We start from the raw sequence: 23666 nt of genomic DNA on the forward strand, positions 1-23666 counted from the left end.
TTTTAAGGGATAATCTAGGACATTACGTATAATGGGCGTTTGATTTAGGTAGGGGGATACTTTGGCTGCTATTTTTAGCGTGTCGAGCGACCAGGTAGAGGCTCTGTCATTGGTTCGATTGCACGATGAGATTTTTTTACATATATATGTAATATGTACATATATCATCGGCAGAAGTTAGAGAGTAAGTCAAACGCTGAGAGTTTCGCTGACCACTACATTTATATATTGTTTCTCTCCTTGTTTCTTTCTGTGTTCCTTTCAGTTGAAGAGCGTAGGCTCGAAACGTCAAAGGCTTTCTCTATTTCCGAGCGTTATACTAATACATCCATTTGTTGTTTACACCACTTGTCTTCGTCTGTTGTTTTTTCGTAAATTCTCCCTAATATGTATATATATCATTGGCAGAAGTTAGAGAGTAAGTCAAAAGCTCAGAGCTTCGTGTATATGCACTTATCAAACACAAATTTGTCCATTGTCACTCTATAACTTCTGACGAAATACTGCTTCTAGAATACAAAATTTTGTCAAAAACGTTAAGAGTAAACCCTGTTCTATGTGACACATTCTACCAGTATCGGAAGTTTCAAAATGTTTAGTTAAAAAAATTAATTAAATAATCTGTACGTCAAATTGAATAGATCCGAAATGGATAAAAGGAAAAGTTGACCTCGGCGAAATTTGAACTCAAAACGTATAGACAGACGAATTATTGTTAAGCATTTCGGCCGGCGCATTAACGTTTCTGCCAGCTCAAGACTTAGAATGCTTCCATTCATTTTAGAAATATATTCTTTATTCTTATTGCTTGGGGCGTTATTTCTTCACTTACTGACATTAAATTTCATGACATTTTACCTCATAACTCTTTTTCTACTAATTTTTATTCAATACGACTAACGATTCTGAGTTCCTTATGCATTTTTCCATCATTTATTTCAAAATTAGAAAATTTATGTTAATTGAAGATGAATATCTGCCTTACTGCCCACCTTGAGGTCTAACATATTTTGATGTAACTTTTTTTCTACTGAACCAAATCTCAAACTATTGACTCCCAAAGTGCGGCTGAAAAGGTGTCCTCTTTAAAACTATTAACAGTTTGCAATTTAGTTGAGAATTGAATTAGTGGTGAAACTTGGAAGCTGTTGCGATTGACGAAATGGTGGACTTGTAACGACCATGCAACCAGGAGAGGTAACGAGGAATGGCTCTTTTAGTACATCGCACGGTTGATATAAATAGAAATATGAAAAGAGGATAAATGAATATAAGTGCCAAAAGGAAAAGAGAGACACAACCGTTAGAAGGTTCAAGAGGTTTTATTGATATGTCAATATGTATGTCTGTGTGTGTGAGTGCGACATAAACAATAATAGACAGGACGTCATGTAAACAACGTGTATGTGTACAATCATAGATGTATGTGTGTGCGAGAAATACAGAGCATAGAAAAGAGTCTAAAAGGACGTTGAGAGAAAGTCCAGACGCAAGGATGGTAGATACCAGTTCGTGGTCAAGGTACATAGTAGTTGAGGTGCTGTAACAAGAAGTTGTGACGGCAATGCAGAGCCGGGAAAATTCACATGTCGTGTAAGAAGTTGAGGCTTCAATGCTGCTGCCGGTTACTTGGTACAGGAGGTCTCGCAGGTTGTATTCGCTGTTAACCATGGTGAAGTAATTCATAAACAGTATTGAGAGAACCTGTGCGAGTGTTGTTGGTGGTGTGTACGTAAAGAAGTTGGTGTAGTTAAGAAGATGGAGTTTGCCATAAGCTGTTGGTCGAGTGTTGAATCTCCATGAAGCTGCTGTTGTCGCTGAAACTGGCTGTGTTCTGTGGTCAGCGGCTAGACATCAGAAGGTCTGGAGCCGAGAAGGCTGACAAACTGTGACGGTGAAAAGCTAGTTATTTATAATATTCTATCGGCTCAACTGGGGTTCAGAAAAGACTGTCTCACGCGACCTTATCTGAAGGCTGCGATTGGTTGGGTTGCGTCTTTGCGCTCAATAGGACAGGAGACAAAATGTGCCAACACCAACCAATCACAGTGGTGGACACAACAGGGTCCAAAAGTGCTGCCGAAGGCTAGCTGTTATCCAATACTTTTGTATCCATGTATATATAACAGAGAGAGAGAGAGAGAAGTACGCTACAGACTTAAGAATATATTCAACCACTACCGTGGTTGAATTATATATATATATATATATATATATATATATATATAATATATATATATATATATATATATATACATATATACATACGCGTATGTGTATATATACATACATACATACACATACAATCATATGTATTGAACCATTAGCTTGTCTCGCAAAAAAAATTATACATGCCAATTGTATTTTTTAAGTTTACGTCAGAAGGTTTTTCGTGAATACGTAATTTCTGTAACGCTCATGTTCTCCTGCTGCCAGTTTTCTTAGGATTAGTAAGTGTAAGAAATTATTCAAGCAATTTTAAAGATGCAAAATTATCTCCACCTTAATTTATGACACCCTATCTGATGCATTTAGCATTTGTGTACATTTGCAAGGACAAACATTAGCAACATGAAGCCATCGCAATTGTCGTTATATATATCTCTCTCTTTCTCTCTTTATATATGTGTATGTGTGTATATATATATATATATACACACATACACATATATAAAGAGAGAAAGATATATATATATATATATATATATACACACATACACATATATAAAGAGAGAAAGAGAGAGATATATATAACGACAATTGCGATGGCTTCATGTTGCTAATGTTTGTCCTTGCAAATGTACACACATACACATATATAAAGAGAGAAAGAGAGAGATATATATAACGACAATTGCGATGGCTTCATGTTGCTAATGTTTGTCCTTGCAAATGTACACAAATGCTAAATGCATCAGATAGGGTGTCATAAATTAAGGTGGAGATAATTTTGCATCTTTAAAATTGCTTGAATAATTTCTTACACTTACTAATCCTAAGAAAACTGGCAGCAGGAGAACATGAGCGTTACAGAAATTACGTATTCACGAAAAACCTTCTGACGTAAACTTAAAAAATACAATTGGCATGTAAAAATTTTTTTGCGAGACAAGCTAATGGTTCAATACACGCTGGAAATGTTCGAACCTAGAAAAGAACAACGAGGAGGACTGCATCATCATATGCTAGTAGAGTTAACAGAGAATGTGAAAAGTTCAAATTGGACGAGTTAACGCCGGACATGTCCAAATGCCTGATATTTACTCAGGGACTAACTGCAGAAAAAGACACAGAAATAAGAACAAGAATTCTTTCTAAGCTGGAACGAAACCAAACCGTAATCTTGCAACAAGTGTCAAGTGTGAAAGAATAGTAAATCTAAGACACTATACAAAGAAAATTGAACATAAAGATTGCTCCCAAGTGAAACAAGTGCGAAACAGGCAGAATTGAAATCGAATGTGTACTAAAATACAGTACGACCAGAACAAAAATCAGGAAACGAACCCATGTTTTGCATGTGGAGGTCTACATCTGAGAAAAAAAACTGCTCATTTAAGAAAGTGAAATGTTTCCGTTGTGGAAAAATTGGACACTTAAAAGCGCGCTGTAAAACCAAGATGACAAAACGTTGAAACAAAGAAAAAAGAGTAAACAAGATGTCGTGGAAAGAAAATTGTAATGTGACAAAGACGAAATTCGTAAATGTGAAAATTGAAATATAAGAGTAAAAATGTAGCAAAAGTATATATATTAAAAAAATTCAGTACATTTGTTCGGCACAGAGTGGATGGAACTGTTCAAATTGTGGAATACGCCCATAAGTGTTTTGTGTGGGAATATAGTTGATTCAGTAAGGTGGCGAACTGGCAGAAACGTTAGCATGCCGGGCGAAATGCTTAGCGGTACTTCGTCTGTCTTTACGTTCTGAGTTGAAATTCCGCCGAGGTCGACTTCGCCTTTCATCCTTTCGTAGTCGATAAATTAAGTACCAGTTGCGTACTGGGTCGATCTAATCGACTGGCCCCCTCCCCAAAATTTCGGGCCTTGTGCCTAGAGTAGAAAAGAATATAGTTGATTCAGTCGAATGTGGTTGAGGGATTGAAATGAAAAATAAAACATTTATTTCTTGATGTTTTTCGGATGAACTGGGCTGCTGCACGAAAACGAAGGAAAAAATTTCAGTAAAACAAAGTGCAACACCTATATTTTAGCCAAAACGTAATGTACCGTTCGCGGCGCTAGAAGGTAAATAAGGAATTTGAAAGACTTGAAAACCAAGGAATTATCGAGATGGACCACTCAGATTGAGCAGCATCTACGGTCTACTTAAAAAAGAAAAATAATAAGTTACGAGTTAGCGCAGATTTTTCAATGGGTTTAAACGGTTGCTTAAGCTTACATAACTATCCATTGCCGAGTCTTGAAGAGGTGTTCGCAAATTTGAATGGAGGGAAATTCTTCTCAAAATTAAACTTCTCAGAGTCATACTTACAAATCCAAGTAGAAGAAGAATGTGCACATTTATTAGCCATTAATATACATCGTGGCTTATTTAAATTTAAGCGGCTTCTCTTCAGTGTAAAAGCGGATCCTTCCATATTTCGACAGGTAATGAATACAATGCTGGCGGACTGTGATTTTGCTATCGCCTATTTAGACGATATCCTAATAAAAAGCAAGTCACACGAGCAACATATAGAACATGTAAAAAGGGTATTCGAAAAGAAAATAGAATACGGCTTTAAGCTAAATGTTCTTTGTGAAAAAATTAAATACTTGAGCCAGATAATAGATAAAAATGGATGGAAATTGGATCCATCCAGAGCAACTGCGATAAAAAAAAATATGTCCACGTCGAATAATGTGACTATGTTACAAGCATTTGGGGGATTGGTAAATTACTACCAAAATTATATTTCCAATATACACACTGTTAAGGGCCCCGCTAAATGATTTGTCAAAGAAAAATACAAAATGGTGCTGGACTGATAAGTGCCAGAAGGCATTTGACGAATTAAAAAATATATTAACATCAGATTTATCGTTAACGCATTTCGATCCAATATTATATTGGCTACAGATGCGTGTGATTATGATGTAGGAGCAGTGCTTCTGCACAAATATGTCAATGGGAATAAAAAGGCTATATCCCATCATCACAATCGTTATTACCAGCAGAAAGGAACTACAGCCAAATCGAAAAGGGAGCGTTAGCAATCATATTCGGTGTAAAAAAAATTCCATAGATTTATTCATGGAAGAATTATCAGCCTCCAAACGGATCATCGCTGTCGACATACAATTCCAAAAAAGGAATATCAACAGACACAGCTAATAGACTACAGCTATGGGGCACTACATTATTGAATTATGATTACAAAGTGGAATATTTACCGTCAAAGAAACTAGGGCATGCGGATGGTTTGTCCAGACTGATACCGAAACACTGCGAGCCATTCGAAGATACGGTAATCGCAACATTAAGATCAGAAGGAGAAATAAAAAATGTAATGTGGAATGTGGTACGGGAATTACCGGTGACCCTAGAAGACATAAAACGAAATGTGGAAAAGGACACATTCATAACAGAAATGAAAAGAATGCTGTGGACAGGAAAAGTAAATAGGTACAGGATTAGGGTGAAATGAAATCAAGACGTGAACTTATACTAAATTTCTGATAGTGTGCTGATGTATGCACAGTGAGTGGTAATACTTGAAACACTGCAAAAGAAAATGTTGAGGCAATTCCATGTTGGACATCCTGGTATTTCGAAGATGAAATCTTTAATGCGTAGCTACGTGTACTGGCCAAAAATGTATAGAGAAATTGAAAATTTAGTGAAAGGCTGCAGAGGATGTGCTCTAGCCGCAAAATTACCAACGATAAAAAGTGAACTTTGACCAAAAGTAGATGCTCCGTGGTCGAAACTACACGTTGATTTCGCCGGTCCCTTAAAAGGTTCATACTACTTCGTGGTAGTAGCTAATTCCTCTAAATGGCCAGAAATTTGTAAGTGTAGAAAGCCAGCCTCCTCAACTACGACAAACTTTCTACATGAGCTCTTTGCGAGATTTGGTGTCCCAGACACTACGGAGTCTGGTGATGGAATGCAATTTGTGTCTTTTGAGTTTAAAAAGTTTTGTAAAACGTTCGCTGTAGAACATGTAACTACTGCGCCATACCATCCCAGATCTACCGGACAAGCAGAACGCTTTGTCAATACGTTCAAGAGAGCCATGAGAAAGTTGAATAAGGAAGTCTTGGATGAAGTAGCTCTACAAAAATTCCTAAGAGTATACCGAGAGGGGGAGGAGGAGTGAAATTGATGTTTCTGTATTTTGCAAAGGCAATAAGTGATTTCCATGAGTGAAGCAGAAATATTGTGTAAATTATTGAAGTAGTTTTCAAGTGGGGTCACAGTTCTTATTAGAAGATTAATATACTTAATCAGCAAAATTTTAGTATTTACTAGCAAATGTTATTGAGGGAAAAAAATTCTTATAACTTCTGGTTAAAAATCTGTGTTCCCACTTTGAATGTTTATTTGACCTACAGGTTTGGAATATGATTTGGTTTAATTTTATAGGTATGTTTAAAATACCAGTGATTTCTTGCAATAAACATCTCAGTTTAGTATGAAAAAGAAATGCATGTTTTTTTGTTGTTTTTTTTTCAAGAATATTAGTGAAAAAGTTCTGAATTTTTCTTCTGGTGGTAAAGTAATTATTTTGTAAACGCACAAAAATAAGGGCCTACAGTTATATTTATCCTTTCAGGAATTTGTAAGATCAATACAGCCAGTGCTTAGATCCATAAAATATATTGTGAATGCCTAAGGTGTCAATCACAAAATAGAAGTACGCTCTATTTCTTTTTACTATATATGCTCCTGTAAATATTTGTCTTGATATTTTGAAGGTACGATATATAGCATTGCTTTCCTAATGTGAAATAAATCTCTTCTTGGACACAATACTGGTCCATCTCAAACAGCATTCGTAGTTGCTCTGATGCTTGTTTTAAAAACTAGGTCAATTTAAGCTTACCATTTTAAAACTCATGAACCTATGCTACAGTTATTGTCAAATTCACTTTTGTAGTATTCTTAAGAAAGCATAAATACCATATTTTCTTATCCTGTAAATATGAAACCTGTTGGCTATATAAGTTGTTAATCTCTCTTAAAATAACATTAAAGAAATATGAAACAAAAAGGAAAAAACAACAAAGCAATATATGCTGATATAATCAAATTTATTTCTCTAATGAATTAAAACAAATTTGTCATTGTTTAATTATGATGTAGTTATTCAAGCTGTTTGTTTCTTTTGCAAATTAATGTGCAAGCACTTTAACACTTCATTTTTCTCAATTTCCATTTGTTGATGGAAAGAAATTGGCAGGCTGAAAGACAAAAATAATGGATTTAGTTTAAATTTTGTTTAAATACGTAGAATTGCTATAGTTAAAAAGGAAAAGTGATAAATTAGTGGAAGACCATCATTAAAAAAATCTAAATTTTTGGGTTCTGTGGAAACAAGTGATGAAGTAACAACAAAGAGAGAAATATATTCCCCCAGGTTTTGGCATCGAAAGGCTGCCACGAGGTTTTTTTAGGTGCAGGAATGGCTGTGTGGGAAGAAGATCACTTCCCAAATACATGGTTCTGGGTTCAGTCCCACTGTGTGGCACCTTAGGCTAGTGTCTTCTACTTTAGCTTCAGACCAATCAAAGCCTTGTGAATGGATTTGATAGAGGGGAAACTGAAAGAATATCTATCAGAGTTGTTTGATAAACTCTAGAGAGAAGAGAAATTTAGACAAAACACCAAGATGAAAATTAATAATTCAATTTGGACAAGTGTATTAGCTTAGTTTCTCCTGATCTCAAACAGTGGATGAATGTTTAAAAATTGTAAAACTTTAGCACTACTGCACAGAGAATCACTGTAATCTGAGTTGAATTTCTTTTATTAAAACAAAACTCAAGGCTCTTTGTAAATTTTCAACTTTTCTGGAATGATGACTAAGTACCAAAATGGACAATACAGACATTCTACACTTGGACCAACACACACACACACACACACACACACACACACACACATACACATACACACTAACACACAAGATATATATGTGTGTGTATGTGTGCAAATGTACACATTGATCACTCTACATAGCTCACCATTAGACCCTTGAAATCAGATATAGATAGAATTGACAAAAACCACTAGGGAGGATAATTCCAGTGATTACCGAAATATGTTGACTTCGAATAATAGCAATGTACTGGCAGAATCAGCTGCTGGTTTGAAAACCTCTATAATAAGGATAGTACTTCTTTTGTGCAATGAGGGAGATTACTACTACCATCTGCTTCCTCAATTTTACTAAACAAGACCATTATTTTTGCTGCGAAAGTTGAAGGACAGCAAATGACAAGACAAAGGCAATGAACAGGCAGAGAACGAACAACACTAGAAGTTAGTTTACGGCAAGCAACTAACCACACTTTATCTGCTGCTGCGATACCAAGAACACAAACTCTCTGGACATTTTGTCATTCGCAGTAGCGAAAATATAATTTCTTCTATACGAAAAGAATAAACTGTTGTTTATCAAAATCTCAACAAACTCCAGTGTTTCTTTCTGTACAAATATAATCAAGGATAAGAGACACTATTCTTTTAGCTAGGAGAACGTTTATCTCTTTCCAGAGGATCTAGGGTGGTTGAGGTTGACATCAAGTAGTGGTAATCTGAATCTACTTAAGTTGTTGATCTGATGAGTTGATCTTCGAAATAAACTACCAGAGGGCTTTCTGAACTTCTAGGTTGACTGCATAGAGAGGATGCCATCCTGACCGTCTCCGAATATTCTCAGGACTGCAAAAATGTTTCCGCTCATTCTTTAAGCATTTATCGATCTCCTTTGAAATTGTAATAAAATAGTCAACTTTTTAGATATGTGACTAAACCTAGACTTCAAACTGTACTAACCTACCACAAACCAAATGAGACTATTCGGTATGTCCTTAGATTAGTTAGAAATATATTAATTATAATTTCTAATATTAGGATGTTGGGTTGCACAGAATTAAAAGAGTTGTTATGAAAACCTATTTAACATAGATAGCACAGCAAAATGAAAAACGAGAAGGGAAGCAGGTTAATGTTTACGTCTTGACTCGGAAATGAAAATCCAAAGAAAATACTGGAATGGGTGTAAAACAATGTATAGGAAATGAATATGAAAAAAAAAATGCGCGCAAAGCAACGGGAGGGTGGGGGAAAGGACTTCGGAAAATTCACAAGATCCAAATTTTTATAACTGCATATATGTGTGAGTGTGTATATATATGTATATGTGTGTATATATATACACACACACACACACAAATATATATATATACATATATATATATATATATATATATATATATATATATATATATATATATATATATATATATATATGGGAGAATTCACGAAAAAACAACAGACGAAAACAGGTGGTGTAAACAACAAATGGATGTATTAGTATAACGCTTAGTATAACATATATATATATATATATATATATATATATAGAGAGAGAGAGAGAGAGAGAGAGAGAGAGAGAGACAGAGAGACAGACAGACAGACAGAGAGACAGACAGACAGACAGACAGAGAGAGAGACAGAGAGAGAGAGAGTGTGTGTAATAACGAGTGAATGAGAGTAACGACGAAGGGTTAAAAAGCGTTAAAATAATTGAAAATGAAATAAAATGGAAGCCAAAACATTAAAAATTATAGAAAGTGGGAAGAAATAAAGACTACGTAGTGTAGTGGTACTACGCTAGGGTATCTGTAGAAAGTTGAATGTGATTTCGAAATATAATGAGAAAAAATTCGGATCTTGGAAATTTTCCGAAAGTTTCCCCCCACCTCCAAATCGGGAAATATGACAATAAAAATTCCCTAAAAGGTAAGATATGCTTGTTTATTGGCCACACAGGGCTGAACACAGAGGGGACAAAATACAAAGTAGAGCTTTTCTTTTTGAGAAGAAGAAAAAAAAGGGGTGGTAGAATTTCGATCAAAACGGATCGTGAAGAAAAAAAAAAGAAATAGGCCGATCAATAGGGATCGTGTATCGCAGAGATGTCATAATGTAAAAGGGGAAACAGATTAGATTTATCCGTGGAAAGAAAAGCGTACGGAAAAGACCACGGTAAATTTGGGCAATGATATTATGCAAAAAAAACACATTACAATAAGTGACTCTCTTTTTTTTTCCTTTTTTTTTTTTTGGTTCATAGGATTATGCTCAAGCTGGCTCCGTCATTCACACGTGCCATCCTTGCTACATTCACCCATCTTTTTTTTTGAAACACTCACTAGACAAAACTTCCCACTCTATTCTCACCTTCTTCTTCAAGTAATACTTGAAGAAATTGATGAGAGATTGACCAGAGAGGAAAGTGTTTGTCTCTAGACCTTTCAGACGCAAAGGTAAGATAGAGAAATGCAAGAACATACAACATTTCTTTGTGTAAATGTATGCTACTCACCACGCAGGATTTATAAGTACATGCCACCGTTTCTACTGCTTGGCAAAAACACGTGTTACAATTATCAGAAGAAGGGAATGACTGATTAACATTGTACACTTGACCGTTGTAGTGGCAGATTTCTGAAAAAGAAAGAAAATTGATTTTTTGTTTCTTTTTTGGTTATCATTCTGGCATGAAGTTTAGATGGTAAACTCTCCAAGTGTTTGGTTCAAAACTAAACTGCTGTTCTGGATCTTTGGGGTTTGGCGGGCAACATTTGTTTTCTAAACGAAACACTTTCAAACTTGGGACACTGATAGAATGTGTCATATAAAACAACTTCTTCTCTTAATCTTCTTAACAAAATTTTGTACATCGCAAGATATTTCATGTTAAAGTTGTCGTATTTCTGTAATTTCAACCAATCACTGACGTCTATGTGGTATGACGTCAGTGTCTGGGGAGGCTGAGCGGAAGGGCGAGTTGACCGGAAGAGGAAAAAGGGAAGAGGGAGCCTCGATCGGGATTCGTGCCCTCTTTCGAACGGGGTCGCGGACAGGACAAGACGTGTCTAGTGACGGTCTAGGTTTGGGAAAAGCAGCTGCTATTCCTGATGTTCTTTGGGTCGGGGCAAGCTTCAAGGATTGGATACCGCAAGACAGACTCGCAGTCGACGAAAGGAAAACCGAGGTAAGGTGATTACATCTACTCGTACGCACACACCACAGTCTATTCAGCTGAATACAGTTACTGCTGGCCGGTCATAAAAATGTTATTCCCTGTGACATATTTCATCCGGTTTAATCGTAATTTATACGCATATATTGTTTATATAATAAATTACGCTGTGCGTATCTGTGTATGCAACAATTTTAGAGTTCGAATTCTAGAGTTACGGTTAGTTTTAGAGTTACGGTTAGGGTTATGATTATTTTTGCCATAACTTCACTCATAACCCCAACCCTAACTCTAAAACCCGAACCTTAACCCTAAACTAGAGTTTGATTTAAAGAAGATTTGGCTGCTATTTCTAGGAAATGAAGCACTTGGAGGTGCATTAATAATTCTGCCAGCTCCAATAACAAGTGCAGGCAATATTCAAGTATTTTGATGGCTTTTTCCCCTTTGTTTACGAACAGTCTAGTTAATCGGAAATGTCAGAACTAACGGGGATTAATACGATATACACCGTTACAGCGCTAACTGTTTTCAACTGAATAGACGTCAGTGATTAGTTGAAATTATCGAAATCAGACAATTTTTAACGTGAAACAACTTCGAATACAAAATTTTTTATCAGTTCTATACCACAAAATATACAAGTATACGAAGTTTGAAAGTGTTTCGGCACCAAAAACACTACATAAAAAATGTTGCCCGTCAAACCCCAAAGATCCGCTGTTCTCATTCACAAAATATGCCAAAACACTTATTGGGAAATCAAAGATGATAATTACCAATCAAGAGATTTGTAAGGGACGACCGTGCGAACTCAAAAAAGGAGATATGGTGACGAATGGAAAAACAGAGGACTCCTTTTATTTAAACGCGTCACACGGTCGAACACACAATAATATATCAGGTGATGATATATATAATATGTTATGCGACGATAACATAGATGACCAGTAATGAAAGACCACAACCGTATAAGATGAATAACAGAGATATTTATTGTAGCGTTAAAGATGTATGTCTGTGTGAGAGTGTGAATGCGACATATAAGAACATAATCAAAGACAGGCCGTCATACAAAGAAAAGTGTGTATGTGAGTGATACATGTGTGTATGAGTGTTTACAGCAGATAGAAAGAGAGTCAATAACACGTGAACAATTATACCAGTTCTTTAGTACACTATAGGAAAAGTTCTGTATGTGAAAGTGAGGAAAGGCTGAGTGTGGCAGAGCTGATCACTAGTTGTGATGTCGTGGCATCGATGCCGGGCCGTGATTCTTGTTATACAGATGTTCGTCGCTGGCTGAGAATTTCTTGTCTGTTTAAGAACTCTTGTCTGTTTATTTACCGTGGTGAAGCTGAGTCACCTAACCGAATCGAAGAGAGAGATGTGCCGCGGAGGTTTGGTTTGGTGTACATAGTAAGTCGTGTTGACGCTGGTGGTGTAGAGGCTGTTTGGTAGTAATAGTGTTGGTCATGACAATGATGCTGGATAGTAGTCGTAGACTCTTGTTGCTGATGTGGCGACAGCGGAGGTCATCGTGGCTGGACGAAGCTGCTGAAGTGGTCGCTGGCTGCTGCTGCTGTCGTGTGGTACACGGAACAGTTCTCAAGGAGAAACTGGACCGAGACAAATTTGTGGGGTATGAGTTGATCTATATATAGTGTTAAGAGGGCTCCAAATGCCTTTAGAATTTTACTCTATCACGTGACCTTATTAGGGGCCGTGATTGGTCAGTTTGCGTTCTGGCGGGAAAGGTTCGAAGAATTTGCCGATTCGAATAATAATCAGTCACGTGATGACAAGGAATGGGTTCTCTACTACGCTCGCATTTATTTATATTTAAATGAGAAGATTGTATGTAATGGCGATAGTAGTTTTGTATCTAGTGACGATAGGTAGTTTCACTACAGATTCTTTATTTACATGATTTGATATTCGTCAAACCTCTCTAAATATGTATCGTTGTCAGTAGATACTTACGAAGTTTCTACTTTAAAGTTACTATATATCTAAGTATTGAAACGACACCCTTTATAGTGTCAGTTTAGACGTCGACTGTCTTTCATCCTTTCGAGGCTAGTAGAATAAGTGCAAGAGATTGAGATCCTGATCCAGTTGGGTAATTTAATGAAAACCTTTCATTACGCATACGTAAAACAGTGCACGATATTTGCGGCAATTTTCTCCGCTCCCAGGCAAATACAAATTCTAATACAATTGGAGTATGACAGTTTCAATTTCTTATGAAGAAATAGAAATGCGTGTTATAGTAACGCAATCCATGGTTGATAAATGTTCAAGAAGTTACTGAATTCTTATACCAGACTCCATAAGATTATTAGCATCTGTATCGTTAGTAAATTAAGGTAAAGGACGCTGTTTGCGTAAAAGCAAGCAATCGTTTTGGTGAGCGTAGTGCCGTCTTAAGGTGTGGATATCTTGGACAGTTGCCCAAGGGCCACATGGGCCGAGGGGCCCAATTCTGTTCTATGTATATTATTTGCTATCGGCGGAATTATGATGTAAGTATGTGCTAAAACCTCTAATAACTTCTTATATTTTTACGAATTTTCACAATTTTTTTTCGATTCTGTCTTCTGCATAATGGAATTGATACGATTATGCAGGATGTATATAAACTAACTCTGTAAAATGTGTGTATGTGTATATTTATATATGTTTCTGTATGCATTTATAAGTTTCAGAAAATATTAGAATAATGGAATAAAAGTCAGTCATAATAAGAGATCCCCCCAAAATCTATTTCCTTAATTTTTAACTACCGTTTCTGGCACACATATTTACGCAATTTTGATTTTGAAGTATTTAAAAAATTAGTTGGAAATTATAAAGAGAAATGAATGGTAGATTCGGACTGTCCATATTTTAAAGACACGAATGGAAAAAAAAAAGAAAAAAATTGGAGGTTGGGGAGGATTTTTTTAAAAAAGTAATAATTTTTTTTTTTTTTTTTGCATAATCATATCAATTCATTATGCAGAAGACATAATCGAAAATGATTTGTAAAAATTCGTAAAAATAGAAAAATTTAGGAGGAGTTTTAGCACGTGCTTACATAATTCCATCTTGTTATCAATAAATACAATAGTGCCCAGTGCGTCGATTTGCTCAGGGGCCTGTAATACTATTATGTCAATCTTGGGTGAACTCATCACCTTTAACTCTCTCTCTCTCTCTCTCTCTCTATATATATATATATATATATATATATATATATATATATATATATATATATATATATGTATATGTCTTCCCTGTTTATGTCTTGCTCTTGTTTGTCCCACTCGTGGTGAAGATTAATATGTTGTAACAGCATTCATAGCTGATTATATTAATACATAATGTATCTAGGAATACAATACCCAACAAATTATTTATACAGCATGAAGTATATGATGAAGTCATAAGATTACATACCAATGCTAACGCAGCCAATCAGTGTACAGGCAACCACATCTTGACCTTGACAAAAACATATGTTGCAGCCATCAGAGGACGGGAAGCTTGTGTTGACTTGATGTATCTGTCCATTATAATTGCAGTGTTCACCTTGCGTTGCTAAAAATCGAATGTAAATTTATCAAGTTTTTACGGCATATACATAGCTGCACATAAACACGCATTCATCTCATTCTCCTTCATCATCAGTGGCGGCTCGTAGATAAAATTAGTAGGGGTGCTGCTCCAGAAAATTTTTAGCCGTTGTTTTAATATTGTGTTAAAGGAAACAAACATATAAAAAGAAAATTTATACATAAACTTGATCGGTTCGCGTTTTAGCTACTGCCGAGTAGTGTGTTTGATTGTTCACTGAACACTGCCGTGAATTCCCCCTTGTTTTTCAAAAATCCCTCCTAAATCACAAAATAAGGGTGGGGAAATCTGCCCTATTTTTAAAATCTTGGCAGCAACACTGTAGCTGGAAGCAGTATAATAATCTAATTCTACACTTTATCACATTCAAGAATATAAACACGTTTTTAAGCAGAACACAAGTGGAGTCAACAAAAAAACACTACCTTTCACCAGTATACCAGAGTCAGCACTGCGTGAACGATAGTGCTCTCTCTCCCTAGAGTGCAACTTCCTATCTCGGACATGTGAGCATACACACAGCAGCCAGACACCGCGTCGCTAGAACTGTGAAGCGTACAGTTCTATATAAGGGTTTTTGTATTTTTTTCATAAACTAGTGGGTGGCTACTGACATTAAGCTTGAGGATTATATAATGTACAAGTATAAAGAAAGAATCGAAGAAAAAGGACTCGTTATATTGAATATCGAGTGGAAATAGGGGATGCTGCAGTTCCGCAGTGCATATACACAAACCATCACTGTTTATCATACATATACACATTTCCGGGCCCATCGCCAAGGAGGTGTAGGTAACTGGATGGTACTTAACCCTGTTTTTAATGGTATATGTTATGTCCTCCGATTTAATAATTTGTGCTCATAACAACTTCGCCAAGTCTGCAACATGAAGGTGTTAACATACATTTAACTATCACGAGAAGTAACGTTGTACACATACACACACAAACACACGCACGCACGCACACACACACACACACACACACACACACACACAAACACATATGTACGTTTGCATGTGTGTGTGTGTGTGTGTGTGTGTGTGTCTGTCTGTATGTATGTATGTACGTATGTATGTATGTATGTAGGAATATTCGTTTAAATTATGCAAAGTATCTAGTACATTTTAATCTTTTATATATATATGTCTAGGCGCAGGCGTGGCTGTGTGGTAAGAAGCTTGCTTCTCAACCACATGGTTCTGGGTACAGTCCCACTGCGTCACACCTTGGGCAAGTGTCTTCTACTATAGCCTCGGGCCGACCAAAGCCTTGTGAGTGGATTTGGTAGACGGAAATTGAAAGAAGCCCTTCGTATGAATATGTTTATATTTGTGTGTGTGTGTGTGTGTGTGTATCTGTGTTTGCTCCCCCCCCCCCCGACATCACTTGACAACAGATGCTGATGTGTTTATATCCCCTTAACTTAGCGGTTCAGCAAAAGAGACCGATAGAATAAGTACTAGGATTATAAAGAATAAGTCCAGGAGTCTATTTCTTCGACTGAAACCCTTTAAGGCGGTGCCCCAGCATGGCTACAGTCAAATGACTGAAACAAGTAAAAGAAAAAAGAAGAAAATAATGTCTCAGTATTCGATTGATCGGAGACAAGATAGAACAACTGCTGTGCTGGCAATGCCTGTTGAAGGAGAAAATTGTGTCTACATCAGTCCTCTTGTCTCTAGAAAATTAGCGCGTCTTATTTTTAATGGCATGTCTTTTTTTTGTCTTTTTTTTTTAAAGAAATCCTTATTCTTTAGATTATCTCCTCTTCTCATTTGGTGTTGGTCCCAACTGCCACCAGGTAATACCTTCACTGGAAGCGAAGATAATTTCAATAAATCAAGAATTTATGTGGCATATTTGTTGTATGAATATATGCCACCAGCCACTCTGAATTATTTCTCTTAGTTCATTTGCTTATTAAATTGTGTGTGTGTGTGTGCGCGCGTGTGTGTATGTATGTGAATTTCATCAAAAAGGGAGTTCAACAAAAGGCATTTTGTTTCTTCAGAAGACACCTCAAGGATTGATTAACAAGAGAAGTTGTTGGTGGATGTAGTTCATCACAATATGCGGCCGTAATGGAAGCAATCAGCATCGGATAAATCGAGCCGCTCTCATTAGGGTAAAAAAGATCTTACATTTAAGATCATAATGCAGAGCTCAAAGGTGGGGGTCACTATGAGGATCTCCGAGCACCTAGTAACAGCTGTCGGACTTTAATTTTCTCTGTCGCTTGTAGCCTAAGTTGGATCTATTAATATAAATGTCTTTATATTTAAATATTCGTCGTCTGAAAGTGTCCTCTTTTTGCTTTCTCTCATTTGGCATATATACATATATACATATTTGTATTTCATACCAAAATTGTTATATTTGATATATTTAGTTTGCTTATCCGCATAATTGCCTCTATACACATATGTATGTATGTATGTATGTATGTATGTATGTATGTATGTAAATGTGCCTTTGTACGTCTTGATTTTGATGACAACAGAATTCTCAAACAAATGGAGTATGGCGAACTGTCGGAAGATATTTGACCACAATATAAGCCATGAAAGCGATTCAAGGACTTGGATTCTTGGAGATTTTAAAACAGGTGTGAGAAGACATATCACGTGACAGGAAAACCTGGAAGCAAAGAGTCTATGACAGAGTGAGCACATTCCAACGAAATGCAAACGAGTGGTTACGCAGAAAGTGATCAGTACGAAAAGACAATTCCGTTGACCCTACAGTTCCTCACTCAGTCTGTGAAGTCTCTTACCACATATATCTCGCGCAGGCCAGGTGAGTTACCAGAGAAGCCACACAGAAAGACCTATTATAAACTAAAACGACTTCTTGTTGATGCCAACATCTCATGTATTGTTTGCAAGAAAACGTATATAAATCGCTCAGATTTATCTAGGCACATTAGAATGCACAAAGAAAATCATCTGAGTGATCCAAAAGGGCTAAGAAGTCGGGAGAACTCGTGTAAATGTCAACTTGAAATAAGTTCTGTAAACAACTGCGGAATTCAAGAGCCATTGACGTTCTCACAAAATGTGATGCTGTGATACATTTTATATAGTCAGCCATGGTCATGCTCTTTTAGCGAGTCATCGGCCATCATGTATGTATGTATGTATGTATGCATGCATGCATGTATTATGTAAATATATATATATGTAGATACACTTTTCGGTATATTTTTTGGCTCTTTGTTCTGAGTTCAAATCTTGTCATCTTTGCCTTTCGTCTTCACGAAGTCGTAAAAAATAAAGTCTCAGTTAGACACTGGGGTTTATGGTATCATCTGGGCCTTTCCCCTCAAAATAACTTGTGCCTCTTTATTACTGACACACCTAAAATAAGATTTGAAATGATTCAAAAAATACAACATTGATGGTTAAATAGAGAAATGAAATAAAAGCTAAAAGAGTTTAACTTACATGGTGCCGAAAGAACGACAGTCAGGACTGTAAGGATGCCGACGAAAATAAACGATTTCATTGTTGCAGGATCGGAGTACTAACTCGTGCGTTTGAAATACCGGTGTCTGTTGTAAAAATAAGAAAAGCAGTGTTACTTTTATATCTTTCGGTGTTGTTTAGAATATCTTCTAGCGTCACATGTTATTCTTGTTTTTGTTAGTTTTATTTGATACATATTTAATATTAACTTAGCCACACCAAAACCAAACACGTTTAAAAAAAATGCTTTATTTTAAATTTTTATACTTACTTGTATAATTTTGTTTTGTTTATGGTTCTTTTATTTTGACTCAGCCCCTTTCGTTTGCTTTTGGCTGTTTATCTCGTGTTAATTATCTCGAGGAGTTAGAGGAAGAATTTTGAGGGAAGTAACAGAAAGCATAGAAAAGTAGATGATTAGTTAATAAGTTGACAAAGAGGCAAGTAATTTAACAAAGCAAAAGATGGGAGTTTAATCAACTAAACTAGAAATTGGAAATGCATTCAGAAAATAGGCCAACATTTACCATTTAATATGCCATAAGAAGTTTTTAGTGAGGAGTCTAGGTGATATATATGTATGTATGTATGTATGTATGTATGTATGTATGTATGTATGTATGTATGTATGTATGTATATATATATATATATATATATATATATATATATATATATATATATATATATATATATATATATATATATATATATATATATATATATATATATACATATATACATATTTAGATGTGTGTGTATGCATATATATATATATATATATATATATACACACACAGAGAAAATGAGAGAGAGAGAGAGAGAGAGAGATGACGACAGCTGTGACGGTGTCATGTTGTTAATGTTTGTCCTTGCAAATGTACACAAATGCTAAATGCATCAGATAGGGTGTCATAAATTAAGGTAGAGATAATTTTGCATCTTTAAAATTGCTTGAATAATTTCTTACACCTACGCCATCAATTAACGACAACGACGGCCACCACCACCGCCACCACCACCATCACCATTGCCAACAACCACAGTAACAGGCCAACGGAGAAATGTCTATGTGGTCGCTCAGCTTGCTAGAAATAGCAACTAACTCCCCAACTCAAGTCCTTTGTATGACACCAAGTCCTCGATGGCCCTTTTCACTTAATTGCCATTAGATATCGGGCATTAGTGATCGAGCAGTTACATTGGCATTGCTCTAATCAATAGGGACATAGTTAAAAACTAGAGATTTGGGGCTTCAAAGTGATGTTTTAGTTTCTGTTGACTGAATTATTGCCTGTCTCTGATCGTCTCTTATTTTAAATACGGCAAGATGTCTGCCATATTAAAAATAGAAGACATGGGATAATACAATCCAAAGTACATTGTGCCTGGAAAAATAAGAGACGGTCATTGCTGGAATACTTTCTGTCAAGGCTGGCCTTCAGCTAAACATCAACAAGAAAGGAGGTTCTATCTAGTCATTTGACCTGCTAGCAATAGCAGCCAAATCTTCCACTAACGCTACCCTATTGTCTTAACAAAGTAGGACAAGGGTACACCAAGTACATGCATCATAACCATATGTGTGCAACATGGTGATCTCATATCTTCAGGTCAAGTGGCCCATCCCGCTCAAAAGGTCCCTGAATAAGGCTTATTCAAGGATGATGAATCAAATACCCATATTTCCAGAGATGAATTATTCAAGCCCTAAAGAATATCTCTCAACACATGGTTATGATGTTCCCTACTACTTCTGCTCATGATCAGAGATGCACATATCGTCAGCCACTAAGAGACATGCTCAACTGGTTATGGTCAAACAGCTGACAAGCAAACTTATGGTATTGAGCAGAATATTTGCTGTAACCCATCTTTCATACTAAGACAAAACACATACATAATAACACTTACAATGAGTTAAGATCAAAAGCCATGATCGTTAGCACGCTGGATGAAATGCTTAGTGGTATTTGCTCGTCGCTACGTTGTGAGTTCAAATTCCGCCGAGGTCGACTTTGGCTTTCATCCATTCGGGGTTGATAAGTTGAATACTAGTGAAACACCGGGATCGATATAATCGACAAATCCCGTCCTCCTACCCAAATTTCAGGCCTCGTGTTTTCTGTAGAAATGAATTATTATTATTATTATTATTATTATTATTATTATTATGCATGACTTTTGCTTTGTATTTGTACAAGTTGACTCCAAGTCTCACCCAGAGACCTCAAGAGACAACAAGATAGAAGTTCATGTAGGTGTTATGCCTAGGGTACCATATATTTGGTTTTACACAGTATTGTTCTAGAGAATGTTTAAGACAACATAAGAAAATTATAAGTTTGTTTTAAAATTTGAGATTACATAGACAATTTCTGCCATTTTGGGGTTTCCTGGTATCTGAGCTAGGTACGAATCAACGCAGCAGTTTTAGCACGGGTTTTCATACGCTTAGCTTTTTCTGTGCTTGTTTCCAGTACGTCTAATTCTGGAATTTATTGTATTTGGAATTCACTTAGATATTTCTTTGCCTGTTTTGTTACTGAGTATAATGCTTTCTTGTTTTTTGTTGCTGTTGTTGTTGTTGCTGTTGTTGTTGTTGCTGTTGTTGTTGTTGTTGTTGTTGTTGTTGTTGTTGTTGTTGTTAGTAGTAGTAGTAGTAGTAGTAGTAGTAGTAGTAGTAGTAGTAGTAGTAGTAGTTTCATATGCACACAACAGATTAGACTGTCGGAAAAGAAAAAATCCTAACATCGGGCTCCAACAAGGAACCTAAGATGCCAAGAACCCTCCTAAGCATCCTAGCTGTCCCCAATAACACTGTTTTCTGCAGCTGTACCGAGGTATGAGTGTTTATTTACTTGGCATTCCTGGGAATCGTTGCACTTTCCGATAATGCTGTGGGTCTTGAGGTTTATACACACTCATCCGTCCTTAGAGCGCATTTAGCACTAAGAAACATTTGAAATTCAATCGCTGTCTCTTGCTTGGAAGACATCAGTGTCAATCGATTACATCGATCACGGTACTTGAAAGTGTTGTTGACCTCGATAGGACTTATTGAATTACGCATGTTTCTATTTTCATACATAGTTGTAGCTGGTCTTCAAACTTTGGATAAAGGCTATATTCTTTCTTTCTTTTTTCTTCTTGCTCCCTGTCTGTCTCACTCTCTCGCTTTCTCTTCTCTTTTTCTTTCTCACTTCCCTCTCCTTCCCTCCCCTCTCCCTCTCCCTATATTTAAATACGGAAAACGATTCTCGTAGGATATCAGAAGCGTTCCTTGTTTCTCCCCAATAATAATACGTCAGCCGACTTGATATTTCAACAAAACAACAATCAGCAAATGGAAAACCAACCCGTTTTGCACCAGTGTCTAAAACCATCGGGTTGTTGATCCTTCCGATTTCGTACAATAGATATCCTAAGAGTGTATGTGCATTATCCATTCCGACCTTACATGGACGTCATTGTACGAAATATTCTTCAGAATATTTTTTCAAACAAGCGTGCCTGTGTGGTAAGAAGCTTGCTTCCCAACCTCATGGTTCCGAGTTCAGTTCCTCTATGTGACACCTTCGGCAAGTGACGTCTACAATAGCTTCGAGCCGATCAAAGCTTTGTGAGTGATTTTGATAGACGGAAACGCACACACACACACACACACACACACACACACACACACACACACACACACACACACACACACATACACACACACACATATATATATGTATATAGTTGAAAATATGTGTAAAAAAATATAAAAAGTGGAAGAGAAATGCCTTCGTTTCATATAGTTTAATATCTTTTTATAAATATATGCATATTATAAGGATGTCGTGAAATCCAACCGGTTTTCGCTATCTAAATTAACTTTTCAACTTTTCAGTAATCAGTTCTCGTGACAGAGGGGTTTCGTCATTTTGGATGTTTGAAGAATGAGTTTAGAGAGTGAACCAAGGGAAGCAACAGGTGGCAAGAGGGACAACTGGCTCCTTAGTAGAATTTTTTTTAAATGGTCAAAGTTGTATATTGAGGTGTGGTCTGTACTTTTGTATGAACAGGTTTTCCTTGTTTAGGCATTCTTGTACTGAGATTGAATCTTTGCATTGATATAATGGGAAAATATGAAAATTCGGCGTTTTTTTGCTTGCGCATCTGTCGATGTGGCCGCTCAGTGCTATCTGCCTGTATTGAGGGAAACGAATCTGTTCTTTATGTAGCGTGACTCTGCGTCTCAAAGTAAGGCTCGTTTGGCCCACATAATTGTGACCACAACCTGAGCAGGTTAGGACATAGATAAGGTTCTGGGAAACACATGTGAAATTGGTCTTAATTGAGAATTTTTGTCCTTGCTGAAATGTGAATTCCGAGCCTTCAGTTAGGTATGGGCATGTACCACAATTAGGTCGTCTGCATTTTTTTAACTGTTGGTATCGTTTGTATTGAGTATAGTTTTGCATTTTTAGGAGTCTCTTGAGTGATTTGTCTTGTCTTTTGAATTTTAGTAGTTTGTGTGTATTTAGGATGCTGTTCATTTTCGGGTCTTGAGTGAGTAGAGGGAGATTTTGTATAATTGTGTTGTATGCTTCATTGTTTCTGGGGTTATGGGTTGATATGTATGGGAGTGATTTAGGGTGAGGTGTGGTGTTTTGTTTTGTTGTCCTTAATGTATTTGCATCCAATTTTTTGGCACGTTTAATTCCATGTTCTATAAGTGTAGGTGTATTGACGTTCAATGAGTGTTATTTTGAGTTTTTGTAGGTGAAGTTCCCGAGTGGCTGTGTCAGATACAATTGTACAGATCCTTTTTGCTAGATTGAATGGGATATTTATTTTGGTGTGTTTAGGATGGCATGAACTGAAAAGGAGATACTGTTTTGAATCTGTTGGTTTGTAGTAAATGTCGGTTGCAATTTGGTTGTTGGACTTTTTTTTAATCAAAATGTCCAGAAATGGAACTGTTCCTTGCTATATTCTATTGTAAATTGGATGTTGGGGTTTATATTGTTCAATGTGGATTTGAAATCCAGGAGTTTATCATAGGTTTCATTCCAGATGATAAAACAATCGTCTAGGTACCTTTTCCAGTTCTCTCTTATATACTGGTGGAATGGGGTTCCAAATTTTTGGAGCGAAAGTTCATATAGGGTAGATTCAAAGAAACCCATTATAAGGTTCGCAAGGACAGGCGCTGCTTTCGTTCCCATCGCAATACCTCATTTTTGGCGGTAGTATGTTGTATCGAATAGGAAGTAATTGTTTTGTAGGATGAACTTCAGGAATTCAAAGTACTGAAGTCGATTCATTAAACTAAAAATTCTTCAAGGCATGGCTGCAGTCTACTAACTGAGACAA

General features: G+C 36.4%; 1 protein-coding gene across 1 annotated transcript; it reads right to left on the reverse strand.

Moving 5' to 3' along the window:
• Positions 1-7241: 7241 nt before the first annotated feature.
• On the reverse strand, positions 7242-18441 carry LOC106872286 (uncharacterized). The gene is made up of 4 exons (XM_089355481.1): positions 18287-18441; positions 14664-14804; positions 10563-10684; positions 7242-7410 (listed from the first exon to the last, which is right to left on the reverse strand). The coding sequence occupies exons 1-4, from the start codon at positions 18345-18347 to the stop codon at positions 7375-7377; spliced, it is 360 nt and encodes a 119-aa protein (XP_089211607.1). The 5' UTR covers positions 18348-18441; the 3' UTR covers positions 7242-7374.
• Between the last annotated feature and the right edge of the window lie 5225 nt (positions 18442-23666).

The sequence above is a fragment of the Octopus bimaculoides genome, chromosome 1, assembly GCF_046866305.1.
Source record: "Octopus bimaculoides isolate indiv1 chromosome 1, ASM4686630v1, whole genome shotgun sequence".
Classification (NCBI taxonomy): domain Eukaryota; kingdom Metazoa; phylum Mollusca; class Cephalopoda; order Octopoda; family Octopodidae; genus Octopus; species Octopus bimaculoides.

What these genes read in the sequence shown, in the direction of transcription:
- LOC106872286 (XM_089355481.1), bottom strand. Translation starts at nt 18,347, where the DNA reads ATGAAATCGTTTATTTTCGTCGGCATCCTTACAGTCCTGACTGTCGTT. An exon ending in GATTGGCTGCGTTAGCATTG is followed by an intron (nt 10,685 to 14,663) that starts GTATGTAATCTT and finishes TTTCTTTTTCAG; the next exon opens with AAATCTGCCACTACAACGGT. An exon ending in GTACTTATAAATCCTGCGTG is followed by an intron (nt 7,411 to 10,562) that starts GTGAGTAGCATA and finishes TTTGTCTTTCAG; the next exon opens with CCTGCCAATTTCTTTCCATC.